This window comes from Sminthopsis crassicaudata, chromosome 6 (genome assembly GCF_048593235.1).
Source record: "Sminthopsis crassicaudata isolate SCR6 chromosome 6, ASM4859323v1, whole genome shotgun sequence".
In the NCBI taxonomy this organism is placed as follows: domain Eukaryota; kingdom Metazoa; phylum Chordata; class Mammalia; order Dasyuromorphia; family Dasyuridae; genus Sminthopsis; species Sminthopsis crassicaudata.
In genome coordinates, this window is record NC_133622.1 from 94,115,396 (window position 1) to 94,134,262 (window position 18,867).

The 18,867-nt window shown below is 31.2% G+C and overlaps 1 protein-coding gene across 4 annotated transcripts in view; it reads left to right on the forward strand.

Moving 5' to 3' along the window:
* Window positions 1-5,666, forward strand: part of WDR17 (WD repeat domain 17) — a 129,319-nt gene extending 123,653 nt beyond the window's left edge. For all 4 annotated transcript variants that reach the window (XR_012483202.1, XR_012483203.1, XM_074273447.1 and 1 more), the window contains 3 exons: window positions 2,418-2,516; window positions 2,838-3,021; window positions 4,978-5,666. Coding sequence is in view for 2 of the 4 variants with exons in the window: in XM_074273447.1 (XP_074129548.1) it covers window positions 2,418-2,516; window positions 2,838-3,021; window positions 4,978-5,097 (403 nt within the window). In the remaining 2 variants the exon portion in view is untranslated. The remainder of the gene's footprint in view (window positions 1-2,417; window positions 2,517-2,837; window positions 3,022-4,977) is intronic.
* The last annotated feature ends 13,201 nt before the right edge of the window (window positions 5,667-18,867 follow it).

Consider the following 18,867-nt stretch of genomic DNA (forward strand, 5'->3'; position numbering starts at 1 on the left):
TTTAGAACTGTAAAAAGAATCCAGACACAATCTAGTTCAGCCCCCTAAATTTTCAGAAGAGTACAATAAGGCCCAAAGAAATGATCATCCCAAAGTCAAGCAAAGTTGCCTTTTTATTTTCAAATGCATCTGCAAAATTGTTAGGTTATACCTGCTATGATTCAAAAGTAACTAATACATAAGCAGAAAAATTACAATAAACCATACTTAGTAAAAAGTTTCTTCTACTTAGAACTCTCTCAAAATGGGGATTACATTTGCAATTTCATTGAAAATTAATGAATAGCAAGAGCAATGACAATCCTGGAAAACTCTGAAAAATAAATAAAATCAAAAGATCTGGATTTTGGTACTATTTTGGTAACCACCGATAAATAATATAACCTTTCAGAGCTTCAAGTTTCTCTATCAGTGAAATGATGGGGTTGAACCTGATAAGATTCCGTTTTGTTCTGAAATCTAATTTTTCATCTATGTGCTTACATTATTTCCTTTTTTTAAACTTAAATACAAAATAAAAAATAACATTGCTATATTTACAGAAGAACATGAGAGGATTCAAAATATAAAACAATAAATTTCTATTTCAAGAAAGCCTATAAAATAAATACTACACATTGCACTCAGAACTGTCCATCTTTTCTTTGCTTCCTTATAGGTTTTCTTTTGTTCTCTACTGTGCACTTTTTACTTTATTCTTTTTTTCCTCTTCTTTTCTCCCCCAAAGAAGATAATTAAGCATGGATACATGTACATATATACATACATATAAGCATAAATATGTGTTTATTACATATATACACACATATATCTATAATTATTCATGCACATAATACATATAAGGCTGTACTATGCTAATTTACCCTCCATTTCTCAAAGTAGATAATATTTTCTCTTCTTAAGTCCAAGTCTCCATATTTTCCAATTGCACCAATAACATTTTCATTCTTTTTCTGATGTCATTTTTTTTACATCATAGTTGTTTCCCAATATGCTCTTTCCCCCCCAAAAAGGGGCAAACTGAACATTTTTCTTGTAACAAGGCAAAACCAAGAGCATTACTTCCTCTGGCAAGCTATGTCTGTAGTCTCTTCTACTGAGAAGGGAAACATTTTTTATCTTCTAGTCTCTAGAGCTAAGATTAATCATTGCAACTAATTTGAATCCAGCTACCTTTCTTTTTTTGTGTGTTATTGCACAGTGTATTAGGAGTCTCCCAATTCTGCTAACTATTTTCATCTGTGATTCTAAATTGACACTTAAGTTTCAAACTTCAATTGACCATATTATTTTTATTTTACACATTTTAATACTTCTTCCATGAACAATAAAAACAGGAAATAAAAGTCTTTTCTGCTTGCTTTTTCCATTTGGAAGCACTTCAGTTTGTCTTTACCTTTTCCTTCTCTGTAAGTTAAACACTCCTACCAGTGTTTTTATTAGTATTGACTGATATGTTCATTTAATGGTTCCTACATTTTCTACTATAAAGAAAAAGCTTAAAATTTGAATAACATGTTATTTAAATGCCATTTGCTATTACTGAACATTAATCTTTTATTTTCAAATATTAATTCTGAGAGGCAGTATACATTAATGCATTTTCAGGGTCAATTTTCTCAGTAAAATAAAAAGTAAACTTTGGGGGAAAGAGATGTGGAAGGTTTGGGAGAAGGAAAGAGCAAGTTTTGAATAGCCTCTGTGAAAAATACAATTATCAGCAAAGTATAAACTAATTCCTTTGCTGCAGATAGGACCCATTGAGGTTGGATAACTTAATTTGTGTCATATAGCCAGATATCAAGTTTCTGTATGAGATTTCAGCTGCATCCAGCAATATGTAAAAGGGAGTGGAGGTGGTAGATGGGAGGTAGGTGGGAGTTATCTAGTACAGAGTTCTGGCAAGAGATGAGTGGTGAGAGGATGAGGGGCAAGAGGTTCAAAAGCAAAATGCCTGTGGAGATGAAATAACTACCTCTTTGGTTGAGATTGGAGGGAAAAAAATTAGTCTGAACAGAGTGATGACCTCAGAAATTATTGAGGGGTAGAGAAATTGAAAGTCTCAGTAAAAGTTGTCAGTGTGAAGAATAGAGTTGGGAGAGATGGAAGGATAAAAGGTTATTGTCAGGAAGAGGATATCAGAGTTTCTAAATAGGGAAACCAAATATTTGTGGTTAATGGTGAAATCTAATATTTGACCATTCCTTTTTCTAGTTGATGAGGAGTGGGTTAACATATCACCTCTATAATCATGAACCAAACCTCTGGGACCTTTAATTTCCTCTTTTATAAAATAACAATCATAATAACTCCTTGCAGGGGATGAGGAGGGAGGTTGTGAAGATCAAGTGAATATGTAAAGCATTTTGCAAATCTTCAAGTGATATGGAAAGATCAATTATTTTCCTCTATTTCAGCCAGCTTTTAAAACGGAGGGATGTGTTAGTGCCTTTGAGAATTGAACAACTTTCTGAAGAACTGGATGCCTGGAGAGCTTGCCTACATTCAGCCAACAAGTGAGTATAATGTAGAAAATGAAATGCAGAAAGGAAAAGGGCATTTTATTTTCAGAAAATAAATCCTTAATAAAGTACTGAATAGTTGAGTCATTATTTGTTGGCAGAATGAATAAATCTTAAATTGCTTAACAATATACTGAATTACATTAACCACATAACCTTTTGTTGTTTTTATAGGTGTTAGTTTTTAATCAGTATGAAATAGATAATTTTCCTCATTTATGTGTGTTAGAACAGGTGATTTTTCAGGTCCCTTACATTATTAACATAAATTATGATTCCATAGCCATTAAAAACTAACATATATTGTATACACAGATCAACAGAAGAACCTCCATATACCCCTCCTTCTGACTCCCAAAGAATGATTTATGCAAGTTTGCTAAAGAAAATGAAGGAAGAACCACTCATAGGTATCACTGGACCAGACTCTGTCACTGGATCAAATCTTCCAAGTCATTCAGATATCCATATCTCTTGTTTGACAGGATTAAAGATTCAGGTATATCCTTATGTAATGCAAATTCGTATTAAACATAAGTTTATCTAATTTAAAATATATTCTTAAGCATATGATTGTTAAAAATTAATATATACTAGTAAAATGTAGGATCCAGCAGAGATCTATATTTCAGCAATTTCCAGTGTTTGATTTAAATATATTTTTTTCTTTCCTAAAGTACAATGCAAGTGATTATTTTATAGAAATACTTTCAGTAATATGTACAATTATTATTATTTACATGTAGCTATTTTGAAGCTAGTTCTCAAAGAATTTAGCATTATAATATGGGAGATAAAACCAAATGATAAACAGAACTGGGTGCATACAAAATTACATATATATATGTATATATATATATACATATATATATGGAAAATATGGTTGAATTTATCATCTTCCCTTACAAGCCCACAAAAAGTTGTCCTTTATGTGTTCTTGACAGGATAGCACATTCCCCTTAGAATATCAGCCATGAATATTTTCAGGAATCAAAAATAGAAGGGATAACTATGAGGGAATTGGGAAGTGCCCAAAGAAATGGCACCAGTATCTAAAAGAATAGTCATCACTGGTAAGACCAGAACACTGAAATGGCACACTTCTCATGTCTCAACGACGTTTGGTAAAACATGTAGTATAAGCAGTATGACTATTTTACTTAAAATTTGTCTTCATTACATTTTTACCCGATGATCGTCACTTCCTAGGCATCTATCCCCTGTGGTATTCAATCCTTGCCCCCCAATTGTTAAGGAATTCGAAAATTCCTTAAGATAAACTATATGGCCAATGGACAAAGTATTTTAAAGAGGAAGGAGAATTGAATTAAAATGCACAAAACTCAACCAACTAAACTTTGTGAATAAGTGGGTTCTGATTCCAGGGAAAACTGAGTTTTCTGATATGCTAAGATTTTCACAAGGTACTGCTATAGTAATTTCTAAAGTCTTACAGGAAGATCTCATAGTACTATATGTATGAATTTAATTAATGAGAACTGATAGCACTTCATTTTGCTTTCTAATACCCAAAATATTCAATTATAAGAAATTAATTCAGTGTCTACTTTTGGGCATGATAAAATGCTGGGCCTGGAGTTAGAAAGACTCACATTGGAGGAGTTAAGATTCAAAAATCAAATGAGTTCAAATCTGGCCTCAGATACTTACTGTATGATGCTGGGCAAGTCACTTAAATCCCCTTTGCTGGCACATTTCTCATCTGAAAAATGAGCTAGAGAAGGAAATGGCAAAACTACTCCAGTATCTTTATCAAGCAAATCCTAAATGGGATCATGAAGAACTGTACATGATTGAACAAAATCAATCTAATCTAATCTATTGAATCTGGTTTAATCAAAATAGTGTATCTATCACTCTTCATAAGAGGGCTATGAGTATAAATATATTCTAATATTTTCAATTTGAATACATGCTTACTTGATATATATATATATATATATATATATATATATATATATATATATATATATATACATACAGTATCTCTGGGCATACTTTCTTTTAAAACTAGGTAAACTATACTATATCTTCAAAATAAAGATTCTTTTTTTCAGTGATATCATTAATATAAGGATTTAGATTATAAAAATGAAAACTAATTTCCATTTTGTAATCTAAGATATATCTATAGTCACTAGTAGTAATTTTTTTTTTTTTTTTTTTGAGGCTGGGGTTAAGTGACTTGCCCAGGGTCACACAGCTAGGAAGTGTTAAGTGTCTGAGACCATATTTGAACTCAGGTCCTCCTGAATTCAAGGCTGGTGTTCTATCCACTGCGCCACCTAGCTGCCCCACTAGTAGTAATTCTTTTATGTATTTTCATTTCCTTTGATATTTATATTAACTTTGAGAGTGATTTTTTTTTGGAAGTTTAAAAGAAATTTCTTAATTATAAACTTTTCTTATTTCTCCAATTACTTTTGTATCCTAGGGTCCTGTCTTTTTCCTTGAAGATGGAAAATCAGCAGTTTCACTGAATGATGCTTTGATGTGGGCAAAGGTGAATCCATTCTCCCCCTTAGGGACTGGAATCCGACTTAATCCATTCTGAAAGAATTACTTTTCTCCTTACTAACTTGTATGGGGGGTAGGGAGGGAGGAGTTCTGCAGGTTAATATTGCTGTTAACCTCAGACGCTAAAAGACAGAAAAATGGCAGTTGATTTTTATCCTGAATGGCAAATGTATTTGAATTGTGGAATTTACACACATAAGGGAAGGAAAATGAAAAATTGATGAAAATGAAACATTCAAGTTATTTAAAGAAAAATTCACATTCTTTATTTAACTGATAACCAAGTTGGAAAGAAAAGTTAATATTCTTTTTTATAAGGCAATCAAAATATTTAAATTATGAAAGACTATAGTCTTTGCATATAGTCTTTCATATGCAAAGAATGAAAATCCTTTTGCACACTAAGAAAAATACCAAAATACCGAGTAGTTAAAACATTGACATTTATGTTTCAAATACATAAAAAGGCTAAATAAGCATTAAGCTTTGACATCCTACAGTGGATTTTAAACTACATGACTAACTACATTTTTTGGTTTGTAGAATGTGTAATTGTCCCTTTTTATCTTTGGCTCATATTTAATAAAATATTTCTTTTAGAAATTATTTAAGTGTAAATAAATGTGTTCATAGTTCAATTCCATTTTCAAGATTATATGAAAAATTAATCTATCTAATCACATACACTCAAATGTATTTCGATATTGACAAAACAAACTGACCAAAATTATAAAATTCAGGTAGGTATCTAAGAATTTATAGAATCTGTGACTTTACTCACTTTTTACCTAGATACTTGAAATTACAGGGACACATCATCATTAATTTTATTTTGATTAACATTTAAAATGTATATAATGAACCAGTCCCTAGTGTGATCTTAACTAACAATTTTGAGAGAGTACAAAGTGTGTTCATGAAAACAATGTGGAAGAAATTCTTCTAAGGAAACCACACATTTATTCAAAACAATTGGAATACGCTATATAAATTTAACTGTTCTTTTGAATATAAGGACGATATTTTAATTAGATCGGTTTCTCCTGGTATTTCGCTATAGATAAAGTTTTTAACACAAATAAGACAGATATTCTGGTTTTGATACTCAGCCAATTATTTGGGAATAATAACACAGAATGTTCTAAGAGGATGGGAACAGACTGTACCTAGAACATTTTTTTTACCTCCTTTAAACTGCTTCCAAGTCCCTTTATACCTTTTTTGTATTGAGAACACTTTTCTTTAACTATTCTTATTAACTATTTCTACTGCCTCAAAAAGGAGCTTTCAATTTTTTTTCTGTTCCTATTGATGTGTATGAATATACACAAATAAAATTTTCACTCTACTAAAGTTTAAAGTTTTCTTCAACTATTGTTTACCAAGGGAAGAAAAGCTTGATAACTATGTAAATATTAAAAGTCCTATGCCTTGGAAAATAAAGCAAGTTTCCACTGTCAATTTTTATTTTTTTAAGCCAATGACAGTTTATCCTCAGTTACTGCTTAAACATTAAACCTTTCAAATATTGTGATATTGTTGATTAAATTGTAAGCATAAAAGATTACTCTTTAGTAAAATGCAAATTATGAATAAATTAAACAACATTTTGGACAAAGGAAACAGTCATAAACAGTATTTGTTGGGGAAAAAATTAAACCTGAAAGGATCAATTCAACTTCCATTGCTATTCTTAAAATATTTTGTGATATTCTAAACATAAATGGTAAGTTAATATAATGTACTATGACCATTAATTTTTCTGAGAATTGTAAATATGCCCTTAACTGAATCAATTTGGGGACATTAACATATAGAAGACATTAGTATAGAAGGCAATACAAATTTAATTTCTCTTTAAAATCAATTCATTAAATATTATTTTAGAAACCCAAATAATTAAAAGGATACTTTATATATTAACATTGTTATGTAACAATGTGAACATGATGGTGTTTCTAGCTTTAATAGGTTTCTATCTAAATAATTCTGCTGTACCATGTATAAAAAATGAAATTATATTGCTGTAATTGATGCTGTGTTAATTTTGGCATTTGCAGTTTATACTACTTTTTAATGTAACTTTTTGTCATTCACAATTAATGGAATATAGTGTCTCCAACAACTCTGACACTGTCCTTTTTTTTCCACTCAATCACCACTGTCACTCAGCTAATCATCTCTTGCCTAGACTACTATCACACTCCTAATTGTTTTCCCTGCTTCCAATCTCCCCTCTTCAATGCACACTACATCAAAATAACAAGATAGAGACTCCTCAGTCCCATGTTTGTCTTTCTCTGTTCAAATGCCTTCAATGGCTCTCCACTGCTTATGGGATAATATGCAAACTCCTTAGTCTGGCATTTAGGATCCCTTCACAATCTGATGACTTCTCTCTTCCTTTCATACTATTTTCCCTTGAAAACTCTGAATAGCCACTACTAATAATAGTTAGGATTTATGAAGTATTTTAAAGTTTACAAATATTTCAAATCTTAAGGCAGGTATGAATATCCCCATTTTTACAGATGAGAAAACTGAGGTAAATCTAAGTTAAATGACTTGGGTCTTCCTAACTCCTAGTCTAGTTACATATGTCCACTGTTCCTCCTCACTGTTACTAGGCAAGATCAAACAGCCAAACTGAACTCCCACCTGTTCTCCAAATACAAGAAGCAGCCTTCATGAATTTACACAGACCAACTTTGTGCCAAAATGCACTCTCTTGGTCTCTGCTTCTCAGAATCTTTGTCTTTAAGGCTCATCTTAGGCACTATTGTCTTTGTGCAGCCTGATCTGATTTCTGTTCTTAGTAGCCCTTCCTTTGTTAATGATCCTTGTGCTATGTTTATAGATGTTATTTTTCTGATTCCTGGTAGAATGAAAGATCCTTGAGGATAGAAACTGTTGGTTTTATCTTTGTGACTCAAGTAAAAAGACAGTATATTGTCCAAAGATGAGTTAACTGCTAAAGGGAGGTATTAATTCAGTCTACCAATGGCACCACATCTGTAATGTCCATGTCAAAGATGTCTACAGTAGTAACCATCAGATTACCTGGTGGGTATCATGGTTCTATAGGCTTAAGGCCTCCTTTACAAACCCGACAGTCAAGAAAAGTGATATCAACTATTCTTCTGCAAGCAAAACGATTGTTATGTTCCAAAAAGGAATTTAAATTGGACCATGGGAGAGGTCACACAAAAGTACCTGAGGTGCTAAGAACAGAAAACATATCATGGTAGCTTCAAGTCCCACACAAAGGATTCTTCAATGCTACAGTGTAAGGAAATTTTCCTAACGTTCTCAAGAGTGACTGAAATGCTAATACCCATGAAATGATTTGTGCCATCTAAATCCTTGAGCATTCAGAAATAGGTTCTTTGAGTCTTCCCAAAACAAAAGTATATCCCTCTTTTTTGGAATTTTGCCCATCCTGCTAAATGTCCATTAAAGGTAATTAATGCTTCCTTTCCAGAAATAGTTTATATAACTTCATGAACCATGAATAGCTAATAATAATGTTAACATTTACATAACACTTTTAAGGTTTGCTAAATGCTTCACAAATACTTTTTCATTCAATCCTTACAACAATCTTTAGTGATGGATGCTAATATCCCCATTTTTATGAATGATAAAGCTGGAACAAACACTTTGGGAAAATATTTAGTAAGGTACCTCAATTGTACTTGAATTTATTCCCATTCTGAATGATAGACACACAACTATCTGAGATGGCCAAGGGCATATGTACTAAGAATGCTACTCCTGTCCTTTCATCCCAGGTGAAGCTATACTTAAGGGCATTCCTAGAAAAGACTGTTGTTCTACCCCTCATTTAATTTAATTACTATTTTGAGTCAATGTAAAACCAACCAGGAAGTTGATAATATATCCCTGAAAAAAAATCAAGAGTTGCTCCTCCTCTGTATCTATAAAAAGAACTCCACAAGTCATTCTGTGAATCTGGTGCCTAGGAGGAGTAGGGAAGTAGTGATGTCATTGAAGTGTATATTAAGATCATAAATTTTTATGAGGAAATCAAAGAATCGAAATGGAGGAACTTGTTTAATTATGTGAATGAGTATCAAAAAGTAGTAAAACTAGAATCAATACTGTTGTCAAATTATTCTAGCAACTACCTAGGATGCTAGGATGAAGAATCAGATGAAGAGTTGGAGATGCAGATCACAAGCCTGGTATGAATATATCACATTATACAGAGGTACCACAACTTCCAGATCTCTTTCTCTCCTCTCCTCTCTTCTCTTTATTATCTTCGCTATATACATATAGATACACACACACACATATATATATATATGTATATATCTATATGTATATACACAGATACATAGATATATATGCATATGCATACATTTTATATGTGTGTATGTGTGGTATTCCTGTGATAAAGGAAGGAAAATTAACAGGGCAAAAGATAATCTACACCTGGATCTCCCAACAAGAAGCTGCTTACTGAAGAAAAAAATGGCAGGAATTTTACAGACAAATTAGCCCCTCTGTCATAAAGGTTGTGATGAAGAAAAGAAAGTTGGTATAGTGTGACATAAAGTTTGAATTTAAGGAAATCCTATTTCAAAAGGTGCAAATTTCAAAATTTCAAAGAGAAAATTAGCCTAAGAAGGATGTAAAACTCTCAGTAACAAAATTCTCAACATGGAAGCAAAAATTATTTTAATTAAGAGAAAAGAGACATGTTTAAAGAGACTGATGTTGTACACAAAGTGCTCAAACACTACACAAGGTGCATAGGTAAAAACAAGATGTTTGTAATTACAAACAGTTAAAAATAAATATGTAATAGATAAAAGCAAGAGTAAATAAGAGGATGAATGCACAATGTGACTTTCATCACATTGCATTAGACTTTCAGAGTATCAAATTCTAAAGTTGGGAATGAACTGAAGTTAGCAATGATTGATAAGAGTAACAAAAGGGATTTTTAAAAAGTTCCATATCCAGGAGAATCTAGATGGTACAGTGGATAGAACACCAGCCCTGAAGTCAGGAGGACCTGAGTTCAAATCTGATCTCAGACACAATACTTCCATAATGTACTTGGGCAAGTCATTTAACCCTAATTACCTCAGCAAAACAAACCAAAAAAGTTACATATTCCCCCCATCTCCCAATCAAAGTGATGGTGACTCTCAATGGAGAGATAGAACTTCTACTCATAGTATAAAGATAGGGATAATGAATAAGAAAAATGTCAGATCATTTTGCTTTTGTTTTCTCTCCCCAAAAGAATAACTTATAGACTACCATATTTAGGACAAAAATTGTTAGCAGGAATTTGAAGCCCCAAATAAGGAGATGATCAGACTGCATCTAGTTATCCTCAAAGAGTTCACATATATGAATTATATCCTATACAACTGAAAGAACTAGTAGACATGATTGAGTTTTAAAATAAAACAAAGTATAAGTACAAAAGATGAGCAAATGTTTCAATTCTCAATAAAGGAGAAGGGGGGATGAAGTATATAATGAACTTGATTTTTATTTCTGGAAAAATCTAAAATGTACTTGTAAGAGGATGGTTTGTAAACATTTTGTGAAGAAGTCAAGACCACAGTAAGCCAAGTTGGCTTCATCAAAAACAAGTCAGCAGACTAAACTATCCTTTTTTTAGATGAGGAACTAGCCTAAAAGATCAAAAAAGTTGCAGATATAGTAAACTTAGATTTTGGAAAAAAGTATTTAACAGTCTATCTTTAAAGATGCAGAGGTTATTCAATAGTACAGTTAAGTAAAATTTGTAGCTATTAACTAAAACCAAAAATAGTCATTAATGACTCATTTTCAATTTGAGCTAGATGTCTTGAGTAGATTATCTGAAGTAATGTGCATGGTACTGTGATAGCCAATATTTTTAATCAATTATTTCAACAAATGCATAGGTGAAGAGCTTGTTCAACAGATAGATGACATAGAAGAATACTGTCAGACGTTAAAATATTTCAACAGGCCAGAATGATAGGTCAAATCAAATAGTATTAAGTTTAACAAGGATAAATGCAAAATCTACATTTAGGTTTAAAAAAATCAAATTCAAAAAAAAAAAAAGAATGAGGGAAATATCAATATAAATTGTAAATGTGAAATGTCAAGTTTTCTTATATTACAATAAGAGATCATAGAGACCAGAACAAGAAAAATAATTCTATTATAGTATGCTTTGGGCAAACCACATATGTAGTATTTTTTTTTCATTCTCAGTACCACATTTCAGTAAAGATAATTACAAAATGAAGTGTATCCAGAAAAGAGGAACTAGTGTGATGGGAGCAGTGGAATAAAAACTAACATGAGATTAAGTTTGAGGACTTCATGTATTTTAGAGGAGAAGATATACCTATCTTCAAGTTTCTGAAGGATGGATATGAAGAAGAATCAAAACTTCTTGGCTCTAAAAAGCACAGCTAAGAGAAAAAGTCAAGATTAAAAAGAAGCTGATTTAGTTTTGACACAAAGAAATTCATAGGACTATCTAAAAGTGAAATGTACTACCTCAAAAAACAGTGAATCTTCTTTCATTTGAGGTCTTCAAGGTAGGACTAGAGGACCACTTGTTGGGGACATTGCAGAAAGAATGCTTGGTCAGGTTTGGTTGGACTAATGGGCCTTGTAGACATTTTCTTGTGCTGAGATTCTGTGTGAATCTAGATTAACATAAAAATACTCACTGAGTCTACTCAAAATTAATAAATTATGTTGACATAGAAGTGTCATCATCATCATCCCTATTTTAAGAGAAGATAAACCTGAGGCTCACTGACTCACATACTGAAGAACTAAGGAGAAACTTTATAGATTATCTAGTGCACACAACAAATAATTGTTAGATCCAAGAATCAAACCTAAGTTCTTTGACTATATATCTAATTCTCTTAAAGTTTGAGAGAAAGAGATAAGAGACAACCAGCAAAAGACAGAAATACAAAGTAAGAGACATAGATATCTTACTTTTTTGTTAAGTCATAGTACATCATAAAGCAACTTAAAAATCATATTTGATCCGATCTTTCTTGTGCAGCAAGGTAACTGTATATATATATATTGTATTTAACATATACTTGGAACATATTTAACATGTATGGGACTATCTGCCATCTAGGGGAGGGGGTAAAGGGAAGAAAGGGAAAAGTTGAAACAGAAGTTTTTGCAAGGGTCAATGTTGAAAAATTACCCATGCATATGTTTTATATATAAAAAGTTATAATTAAAAAAAGAATAAATGAATATGATAAATGCAAAAAAAATCATATTTTATTCATTTCATATCAATGATAGGATGTTACATTTTCAAGAATATAGTTTTAGGGGGATGTTGCCAAGATGGCAGAGTAATAAATGGGCCAAGTTCTCCCAAATGCTCCTCCAAACAACTTTTCACTAGTACTTCAAATCAAATAGGATAGGAAAAGGTTAAGTAAAGAGGGGGGGAAATGGGGATGGGGAATTAGTATATGTGGGAGTAATAAGCAAAACAGACTTTTGAGGAGAGATAAGTAAAAGGGGAGGAGAGAGAGAGAAAGGAAAGAGAGAAAGAAAGAAAGAGAGGGAGAGAGAGAGAATGAGAGAGAGAGAGGAAAGAGAGAGAGAAGATAAATACTGCAAATGGGATGGATGGAAATTCACAGTAATCATGGACTGTGAATGGGATGAACTTACTTATAAAATGGAAGCAGATATCAGAGTGGAATGAAAACTAGAATCCTAAAATATATTGTTTATAAGACACATACTTGAAATGGAGAGATACATGAAAAGTAAAAAAAAAGACTGGAAAGGAATCTATATTATACTTTAGCTGAGGTTTTAAAAACTGCAGGGATAACAATAAATCTCAGACAAAGCAAAAGTAAAACTAGATCTAATTAAAAAACAAAAGTAAACTACATCTTGCTAAGATGTACCACAGTCAATGAAGTAATGTCAGTACTAAATGTATGTATACCAAATGATATAGCATCTAAATTCTTAAAAGTTACATGAATTACAGGAGAAAATCATAAAACTATAGTAATGGGAACCCTCAACTTTGTAATCTCAAAATATAATAAATCTAACTTAAAAGTAACAAAAAGAAGATGAAGTGAATAGAATTTTATAAAAGATACGATAAGAGTTCTGGAGAAAATTGAAAGGAGTAAAACTTTATCTCAGTAGATAGGATATTTACTCAAAAACTGATCATTTTTTAGGGAGTTAAAACTTCCACACCAAATGCAGAAAAGAAAAAAACATTAAATGCATCTTTCCTAGATCATAATGCAATAAAAAATACATTCATTAAGGGCCATGAAAACAGATTAAAACTAACAGGAAAATAAATAAGTTAATCATAAAGAATGAGTGGGTTAAAGAACAAATCCCAGAATAGCTAATAGAGAAAAGGACAAAAAACAACATACATTTATGGGATACAACCATATCAGTACTTGGGGGGAAATTTTATATCTCTAAAGAATCAATAAAATAAAGAACAGATCAATGAACTGAGTATGCAAGTTAAAAAAATTAGAAAAAGAACAAAATGTAAAATCCCCAAGTTATACACTAAATTAGAAAATCCTGAAAATCAAAGAATGGATTAATAAAATTGAAAAAAATACACTGAAGTAATAACTTTAGGAGCTTATTTTATGGGGGAAAAACAAAAAATAGATGAAACTACTGGTTAATTTGTCTTTAAAAACCAAGAGGAAAACCAAATTATCAGTATCAAAAATGAAAATTGTGAATTCAACATCAATGAAGAGGAAATTAAAACAATTATTAGGAGCTCTTTTGACCAATCACATAACAATAAATCTGACAATCTAAGGAAATGGATAAGTATTAATGAAAATAAAAGCTACCTGATTAACAGAAGAATAAATAGAATATTTTAACAACTCTATTTTAGAAAAAGAAATTGAATAAGCCATCAATGAACTCCCTAAGAAAAATTCCTCAGGACCATATGGATTCACAATTGAATTCTTTCAAACATTTAATAGAACAATTAATTCCATTACTATGTAAACTATTTGGAAAAATAGGCAAAGAAAAAGTCCTAACATTCTTTTAGGCTATAAATAAGTTATAGATATCTAAAAGGAAGAGGAAAAAACAGGAAAAGGAAACTATAGACCAATTTTACTCATGAATATTGATACAAAAGTTTAAACAACATACTAGAAAGGAGATAAAGCAACATATCACAAAGACCATACACTATTACAAGGGGGAATTTATACCAGAAATTCTAATATTTTCAATATTAGAAAAACAGTGAGCATCATTAACCGTATCAATAAAAAAACCCAATAAAATCATATGATTATCTCAATAGATTCAGAACAAAATATAATACTCATTCCTATTAAAATCCCTGGAAAGAATAGGAAGAAATGAAGCTTTCTTTAAAATGTTTAGTAAAAATCTAAAAGTATCAGCAAGCATTATCTATAATCTATAATCTTTAAGCTATAAACCTTCCCAATAATTTTAAGGGTAAAGCAAAGATATTCTTTATCACTACTATTATTCAATATTGTACTAAAATGCTAGCTATAGTAATAAGAAAATTAGAAAGGATTAGGATAGGCAGTGAAGAAACTAAACTATTACTCTTTGAAGATAAGAGAGTTTTATTAGAGAATACTAGAGAATCAACTAAAAAAAGCTTGATGAATTAAGGTCAACAAAGTTGCAGGATAGCAAACCCACATAAATCATCAGTATTTCTATATACTACTAATCATCAAGAAGAGATAGAACATAAAATTCCATTAAAAAAAATTATGGATGATATAAATTACTTGGAAGTTTACCTGCCAAGACAAACCAAGGAATTATATAAATACATTTACAAAACACTTTTCACACAAATAAGATTTTCATCTAAACAATTTGAGAAATACTAATTCTTTACAAGTAGTCTGAGGCAATATAATAAAATGACAATTCCACCTAAATTAGTGTTTCAGTGTAGTACCAAAATACTAAAAATTATAGAGCTAACAAAAAGAATAAAATTCATATGGAATAACAAAATGCCAATAATGTCAAGAGAATCAGTTTTTAAAATGGGAAGGAAGGTAGCCTATTAGTACCAATTTTCAAACTGTATTAGAAAGTAACAACCAATAAAACAATCTCATACTGGCTGAGAAATAGAGTGGTGGATGAGTGGAATAGATTAAGGCATATGATACACAGTAGTAAATGACCTTCATAATCTAATGTTTCATAAAAACTAAGATCCAAGCTTTTGGGATAAGAACTTATTATTTGACAAAAATTAGTTGGAAAAATTAGAACATAGTTTGGCATGCATAGACTAATTTCTTACAACATTTACCAAGATAAGATCACCTTTTAGACCAAAGAAAAGATCATATGTAAGCAATTTAGGGGAGCATAGACTATTTTACTTGTCAGCTCGATGAATAAGGGAAAATTTAGGACAAACAGAACATGTGAGGGCATTATGGGAAATAAAATGGATAATTTTGATTAAATTTTAAAAGATTTTATATAAATAAACTCAATTCAGCCAAGATTAGAAAGAAATCAGAAAACTTGTTGGGAGGAGGAGAAATATATAGTAAGTTTCTCTGATAAAGTCTCCTTTCTCAAATATGTAAAAAACTGAGCCAAATTTAATTTAATTTAATTCTGTTTATAAAAACATGAGTTATTCCTCAATTGATAAATAGTAATAATATGTAATCCAATTTTCCAAAGAAAACAAAAGCTATGGAGTCATATGAAAAATGCTCTAAATTATCATTGATTAGAGAAAAACAATTTAAAACAACTCTAACATACTCACACCTTACAGATTAGCTAATATGACAAAAAAGAAAAATGACAAATGCTGGCAGGGATGTGGAAAAATTGGAATAGTAACACGCTGTTAGTGGAATTGTGAACTGATCCAATCATTCTGAAAAACAGTTTAGAATTATACTCAATGTCTATAAAATTATGCACACCCTTTGATTCAATTAAGACCACTAGTAGGTCTATATCCTAAAGAAATTTTGTAAAAAGAAAAAAGGACTATATGTTCAAAAAATATTTATAGCAGTTCACTTTGTGATAGTAAAAAAATGGAAATTGAGGAAATGTACATTAATTGGGGAATGGCTAAACAAGTTATGATGGTTGAATACTAATGTTCTTTAAGAAATGATGAATATCAGTTCTTAAGAAAAACTAAAAAGACTTATATGAACTGATGCAAAGAGAAATGACCAAAACCAAAAGAAAAGTGTACATAACAGCAGCAATATTGTGTGATGATCAACTTTGAATGATCTAACCATTCCTTCCATACTATGATCAAAGACAACTTTGAAGACATGTTAATGAAAAATATCTACCTCCAGGGAACTGATGGAATCTGAATGCAGACTGAAGGATAACTTTTTTTCTTTTGGGGGAGGGCAGGGAAGAGAATTTGATCTGTTTTCTTTTGCAACATGGATAATATTTGAATGGCTTGCATGTCTGCACATGTATTGTTCATTTCAATTTGTTTGCCTTCAGGATGATTTCAGAAAAGCCTAGAGAGATTTACATGAACTGATGCTAAGTGAAATAAGTAGAACCAAGAGAACATTGTGCACAGCAACAAGAAGATTATGGGATGATCAATTCTGATAGATGTGGCTCTTTTCAACCGTGAGGTGATTCAGACCAATTCCAATACATTGTGATGCAAAGTACCATCTACATCCAAAGACAAGACTGTGGGGACTGAATGTGGATCAAAACATAGTCTTTTTCATCTTGTATTTGCTTGCTTTTTGTTTTCTTTCTCAATTTTTTTCTTTTTAATCTGATTTTCCTTGCACATCAAGATAAATATGGAAATATGTATAGAAGAATTATACATGTTTAACATATTGAATTACTTGCTGTTTGGGAAGGGTTTGGAAGAAGAAAAGTTTTAAATACAAGGTTTTGTAAGGGTGAATGTTGAAAACTATCTTTGAATTTATTTTGAAAATAAAAAAGCTATTAAAAAAACATGTTTGCTTTCTCAGGGAGGAGTTAGGAGGAGGGGGGAAGGAGAGTATTTGGAAGTCAACATTTAAAAATTAATGTTAAAATTTGTTTTATATGTAATTGGGAAAAAAATAAAATTTTTTTAAAGAAAGAAAATTTTATCCAGGCCCCAACAGGATCATTAGAGAATTTTCATCTAGGACAGTTGCTTGCTTATCTGAAGGTAAAGGGGTGAATCAGCTGACTTCAGAAACTGAATCCCTTAAATAGAACTACTTATGGTCTGAAAAGCTTTGTAGGGACTGGAATTCTTTTTAAGAAAAGCAATTTTCTTTGTCTTTTCTTTCTTGCTTTTAGATTGGGAAAAGACATTATGAACATTCAGACAGGTAGTGGCTAAGTACTAAGTAAGCAATAATCTCTTAAACTTTGAATTTTGGAGTGCTATCATGATTTTCACCCATAAAGATGGAATTGTAAAAAAAAAATCACCATTGATTAGAGAAAGAGATCAAAGAAAAGGGGAAAAAGACTTATTTGTACAAAAATATAGTAGCTCTTGTTGTGACAGCAAAAATGAGAGAATGCTTATCATTGAGGAATGGCTGAATAAGTTGTTGCATATGATTATGATGGAGTATTACTGCCGTATAAGAGATGATGAGGGAGACAATTTCACAAAAATATGTCAAGACCTATGAACTGATGCAAAGTAAAGTGAGAAGAACTGTAAGGTCACTGTACATAGTAACAGAAATGTAATGATGATCAACTGTGAAAGACTTGACTATTATGATAAAAAAAATGATCAAAGGATTTATGATGAAAAAATGCTATCCAATTTTGGAGAGAGAACTGGAGAAAGGTCTGGGAGGAAGAGAGAGAATTTGGAATTCAAAATTTAAAAAAGGAAAGGTTGCTTAAAATAAATAAATTAAAAATAAAATAAAAATGTAACATTTAAAAATTTTAATAATATTGTTTTGCAAATAAATGTAAAGATAGTTTTCAACATTCATTTTTGTAAAACTTTTGTGCTCCAAATTTTTCTCTCTAACCTTCTTCCTCCCTGAGATAGTAAGCAATCTGATATAGGTTAAGTATGTGTGCAATTCTTTTAAATATATTTCCATACTTGTCATGTTGTGCAAGAAAAATCCGATCAAAAGGGGGAAAAACAAGAAAAAAAAAACCAAGCAAATAAACAACAACAACAACAAAAAGGTGAAAACATTATGCTTCAAAGTACAATCAGTTTCCATAGTTCTCTCTCTGGATGCAGAGGCCATTCATTTCACTCAGCATATAGAACAATAATATTCTATTTCATTCATATACCATAATTTATTCAACATCGGCATCCACTCACTTTCTAGTTATTTGGTAACACAAAAAGAACTGCTGCAAACATTTTTACACATGTAGGTCTTTTCCCTTTTTTTATAATCTCTTTGGGATATAGATCCAGTAGTAGCACTGCTGAATCAAAGGGTATGCACAGATTTATAGCCCTTTGGGTAAAGTTCCAAATTGCTCTCGAGAATGGTTGGATCATTTCATAACTCTACCAACAATACATTAATGTTCTGGTTTTTCCTTTCATTTTAACCAATCTGAGAGGTATGAGGTGGTGGTACCTCAGAGTTGTCTTAATTTGCATTGTTCTCAATCTATTCATTAGAGAAATCTAATCCTAACACTTTGACTAACTGAAGTTCAAAAGAATAAGTTGTCCTGTGAGGCAGTAAATTTCAAATCAATGGATAAC